Raw genomic sequence first — 4,857 nt, forward strand, 5'->3', positions numbered from 1 at the left:
TCGAAACAGTTGATGTGTTTGATGAAGATAGGCAGATAATACTCATACTCTCGCCTTCTGTCATACAAAAGCTAAACAAACACTTCGGCTAATGAACTCCTGCGATTTTCATACACACATACACACATACATACATACAATAGGTACTTATATATCTATAAATAGATAATGCACCTAAATACTTATTTGTGCACTAGCATTGCCATTAGACACGAATTACAACCTTTCGTCGGCATATCCAAGCCAGCGCAATCGTTGTATAAGTATGCGTTTTCACTGTGACCATTTATCTGCATAGAGCTCGTAGATTTTTCTATTCCATCTTTTCGTTGTCCCTTGCCCACGCGAACGGGGCCATACATCTTGTATAAAATAGTTCTCTCGAAAGCCGCCAATCGTGCTGTGTTTTTAATTTGCCTACCGAGCCTAAAGTAGCTCCTGTTGGCAAAATTATTCTTCGCTTGATCCCCAGACTCGCATTATTGGTGGTGTTTACATTGAATCCTAAGTAGAAAAAGTTCTTCACCACTTCAAAGTTATAACAGTCAAAAGTGACAAGAGTCGCAATACCCGAAGACTTTTTACTTGCTGCCAGAAGGTACTTTGTCTTTTCCGCGTTCGCCACTAGACGAACCTCTTCCCTTTTTAGCTTTTTTATGAGGTAAAATGCTGCGTTAACGTCACTGGGTGTCAGGCCGACGATGTCCATATCATATGGTACCAATGCGATTCAGATTGGCAGTTCGGCTTCCGCGCTACAGCATCAGATTGAAAAGGTCTCAAGGCAGTGAATCATCTTGTCTAAAACCTCATTTGGTCTCAAACGGCACAGAGAGCTGCTTCCCAATGGATCGTACAGGCAGCTTCTCTTCGTGGTATCAAAAGCGGCTTTAAAATCGACAAAACGATGGTGGGTGTTGATTTGCACCTGGAAAGGACGTAAAGCCGTAACTAACTAAATATCCAAAATTCACTTTTGGATTAAATATGATGCATCATTTCATCGAATTATAAGCCCCCACATCGCTTTAGGCAATAGTTAGTTGTGGCTTTTTTTTTGCAATTCAGCGACGATGTGAGATACGGCCTTTCCATACTATACTAACGATATACATACACGGCCGATGAGAAGTTGCTTACTTAAAGCAGGGTTAAGACACGAAATCAAATTTCTTAGTTGTTTGTTTTGACTAGAGATGTCAGTGGCAAAAATACATCGATGTTTTTATTTGATTTGATAGAACATTTTAAATAAATTACTGCAACTGAGCTAATTATGTTTTTAACGGAACTTCTTGCAGGCATTTAAATTTTTTGGGCAAAGTCACTTCTCTTTTTTATGCAATTGAAAAACTGGAATGACGGTTCAACGTACCAGAGATGTCAGTTTTCAAAAAACATCGATGCATCGATACATCGAGTTGAAAATTTTCGATGCATCGATGTTTTTCCGACATCCCTAGTTTTGACAGCAGCTTCTCGACTTCGTACTCTAGTCGCCTTGCCTGACGCACGTTCTTTACTTCACTGAGGCAGATGCGGACCTTAGCTGCGACTAAGTAGTTATAAATTTTGCGGGAATACTGAATTGTAAACTCGCAAAGAGATGGTATGTGACGCTCCTTAAGCTTTTACGCCTCTAATAAGTTTGACCTTGGAAAAGTCTTTGGAATCTATCAAAATTGTTTGCCATCTTGAACATATGAACGAGAACTTTTTGAGGTTTGCTAAAACTCTGGTAATTCTAAAGATGACCTTCAATACAAACCGAAGCTGTATAAGCTTTCATTGATCACTTATTTGTCCAACTATCGAACCTTAAGACGCTTTTTTTCAAGACATCGACGGTAGCCTATTAAATATTCGTTTGATTCTATTTAAACCTTACGGCTTAATTACTACTTCTGGATAAGAAAAATGTGTTTGATTTTAAGTTGATACCGAAACAAACTCCACGCTTGAAACTCCACACTCATAAATAGCTGCAATTAATATCTCGTTTTTTTTTTCTAATCAAAACTTCCACAAATTACATTAACAAACGGTTTTCTTTATTTGCAGTTACCATAAAGGTCAAAACGATTTGAATACATTAAATGCGCCAATTTGAAACAACTTTGAAGACAACGATAAAAGAAGCCTCGACTGCGCAAGCGCCGCGCTGTGTAGAGACTTATGAGCGCCCAAAATGGAAACATGGAATGTCAGCAAACAATTACGAAAAACTGAAAAGCAATTACAACAGAAGCGGTAAAAACCAAGTCAGCGTAGAGAGTATCAAAAACAACAACGGACGACTGGGCTGGGAAAAGGAACGGGAAACGAAATTAAAATTTGGAAAAGTTCAACTAAGCCTTTGGAAACCGAATATAGAAGAGGCGTAAACGTGCACAAATTCTCTCCACCCCAAAATTAAATGCCAAAATGCCAAAGCGATTTACAACCACACTATTTGAGTTACTCATTTTTGGACTGTTTGCACAAGTTTTTGCAGGCGTCTTGTCACCCGCACAAATATTGCGGCAACCAACACAGCCAGCATTCGATGACGCGGTGGAGAATTCAAAGACCGTCACCGCCAGTGACCGTGACATTGCCGCCGTGGTGGCAGCGACAACAACCGATCGGGGCGCCAGCTATAGCGACGATCAAATCAAATTGAAACTAAAGTCAGTAGAAGGTATCGCCGCCAATGCAAACACAGCTGACGCGGGCGGTGAAAGTGAAAGCAAGCGAGTGGAAAAAAGCACAAAGTTATTACCTGCATTGGGTAATAATCACACAAGTGCAGGTGAGCACAAGTCAAGCGAAAAGTTAATACTGAATCGGGTGGAAAGTCATGAGACGGACAGTGCGAGTGGGCAAGAAGAAGCCAAAACGGTTGAGGGTAAAAGAGAGGAAGAGGAGGAGGAGGAGGAGAGGGAGAGGGAAAGTCAGGATGAACGCGATTCAGAGGAGGCGGCGAATAAGCATTTGGGCGCAAACAATGCTGGTGCAGAACAGCAAATAGTGAGCAACAAGTATATAGGTGGCGTCTTTAGTCAAGCGGATGAGACGGCAGAAAAGTCGCAGACCCGCGAGACCTTAAAAACGCATGTCAACAACGGTTTGGATGAATTGGCGCTACGACTTAATAATGAAAAGACAAAAAGGAATGAATTTACGGAGGTCAAAGATGAGCCGCCAGCAACAACCGAGGGTATCTTAAAAGATGTAGAAGATGTAGCGGTGAAGGTTAGCAAAGCAACAACTGATCGTCCGATCACAAGTGAAGATCGTACTGAGGATGCTGGAAAAAGCTTGGCGAGTGTAGCGGAAAGCGGACACAAAGCAGAGAGTTTAGATGAAGCCAGCGAAACAATGGGCCGTTCAATGGATGCAGTACAGAGTAGCGAAAATAAGTTAGAAGCAGCTTTTGGGGAGAAGGCGCTCAGCGAAGAAATGCGAGGAAAGGAAATTATGGTTACATCCATGCCAAAACCAATATTAGCAACTAAAAGTGGCACTGAAGAAACTGTAAGCTCACTTGGAAAAGGGGAGAATACCGGCATGGATTTGGAAGCAACAACCAAACCGGACCAGCCAACTCAAAATAAACACCAAATAAATCAAACCGAAACAGATGTCCCCGCGCAGCAGCAGCTACTGCAGCAAAAGGCGCAAGCAGCCGAAATAGACCTGCAGCAGCAGCCACGTTCAAGCGCAGCTGTCACGATCGAGGCTGAAACTGATACGATAACAACAACAGCAGCCGAAGAGATGATGCACACGCAAGAAGAAGTTGCCAATCAGTCGCATATTAGCAGCACTTCCTCAGCCGAGAAGCGGGGCAAATTCATCAGCGGCAATTCGACAAATTCGCGAAATATGAATTTGCCTGACGCGCCGGAGGTTTGGTCCCTCGCAGGTATGAGAATGGTGCCCAAAGTAATGCATAACAACGGCACGTCCACGCAGGTCACCGAGGAGAGCAGAAGCAGTGCGGATTCTCGTTGGCAACTAAATGAAATCGTAACCACTGAGCGCACGCCGAATGTCAGCAGTTACAGTGAGAAAAATTTGTTAGACTGGACGAAAGTAATGGGAATGCGCGGCGAGTTGGAAACACACGACGCCGTGGAAAGAAATCACATAACAGAGGGAACGTTGGAAGAGGATGGAATAGAGACAGGGAAGGAGCCAAAGACAGACGTGCCCTTGCAGGCGCTGCTAGAGAATTGGCGAACTGAGGGACCTTCTCAGATCGAGCACAGTACCAAAAACAATGAGTCCACATTCCTACAGACTACCGAAGGCAACGCCAAGTTGAATGTAAGCGAAAAATCCACCGTCCCATATGTGATGAATGAAATTGATACACTTCAAACCGTAGCAGCAACAACAACAACAATAGCACCTACTGGTTTAACCAACACACAAACGCCATTAACAAATGACTCCCCCTTATCAATTGATAAGAATAATAAGCATGCGGATTTTATAGCCACCATTGTGGCAGCTGACGTTGGAGAGTCGCTGAATAATTCATTGTTGTCGTCGACTGCGTCCACTGAATCACCCACGCAGCGTCAGAGCGCTGACCCAACAGCTGTAGGAAATTTGAGCGCAGTTGTGGAGAGCAACACACAACAGCAGGCAAGCGATGATTTCAATTTCATTGTTATGTCAACGACGCCAGTGGCAGTGGTGGGGAAGGAAAACGACACAGCGGCAGCTAACGTAAAAACATCGGCAATAACAACAACGGCTGCGTCGCTCCCAGTTGAGCAGTCAACCTCGACGACATCACCCTCCCACAGCGACGCGTTGGCAACACCAAAGCTTTGGGCAAATGCAACGGCACTGGAGACGCAACCT

The 4,857-nt window shown here is 43.6% G+C and overlaps 1 protein-coding gene across 1 annotated transcript in view; it reads left to right on the top strand.

The window, feature by feature from the left end:
- Positions 1-2,065: 2,065 nt before the first annotated feature.
- Positions 2,066-4,857, top strand: part of LOC108376138 (serine-rich adhesin for platelets-like) — a 17,437-nt gene continuing 14,645 nt past the window's right edge. The window contains exon 1 of the mRNA XM_017632321.1: positions 2,066-4,855. Coding sequence (XP_017487810.1) covers positions 2,425-4,855 — 2,431 coding nt within the window. The 5' untranslated portion in view covers positions 2,066-2,424. The remainder of the gene's footprint in view (positions 4,856-4,857) is intronic.

Source organism: Rhagoletis zephyria, unplaced genomic scaffold, assembly GCF_001687245.7.
Source record: "Rhagoletis zephyria isolate East Lansing unplaced genomic scaffold, Rhagoletis_zephyria_1.1 Rzeph_scaffold_09937, whole genome shotgun sequence".
In the NCBI taxonomy this organism is placed as follows: Eukaryota; Metazoa; Arthropoda; class Insecta; order Diptera; family Tephritidae; genus Rhagoletis; species Rhagoletis zephyria.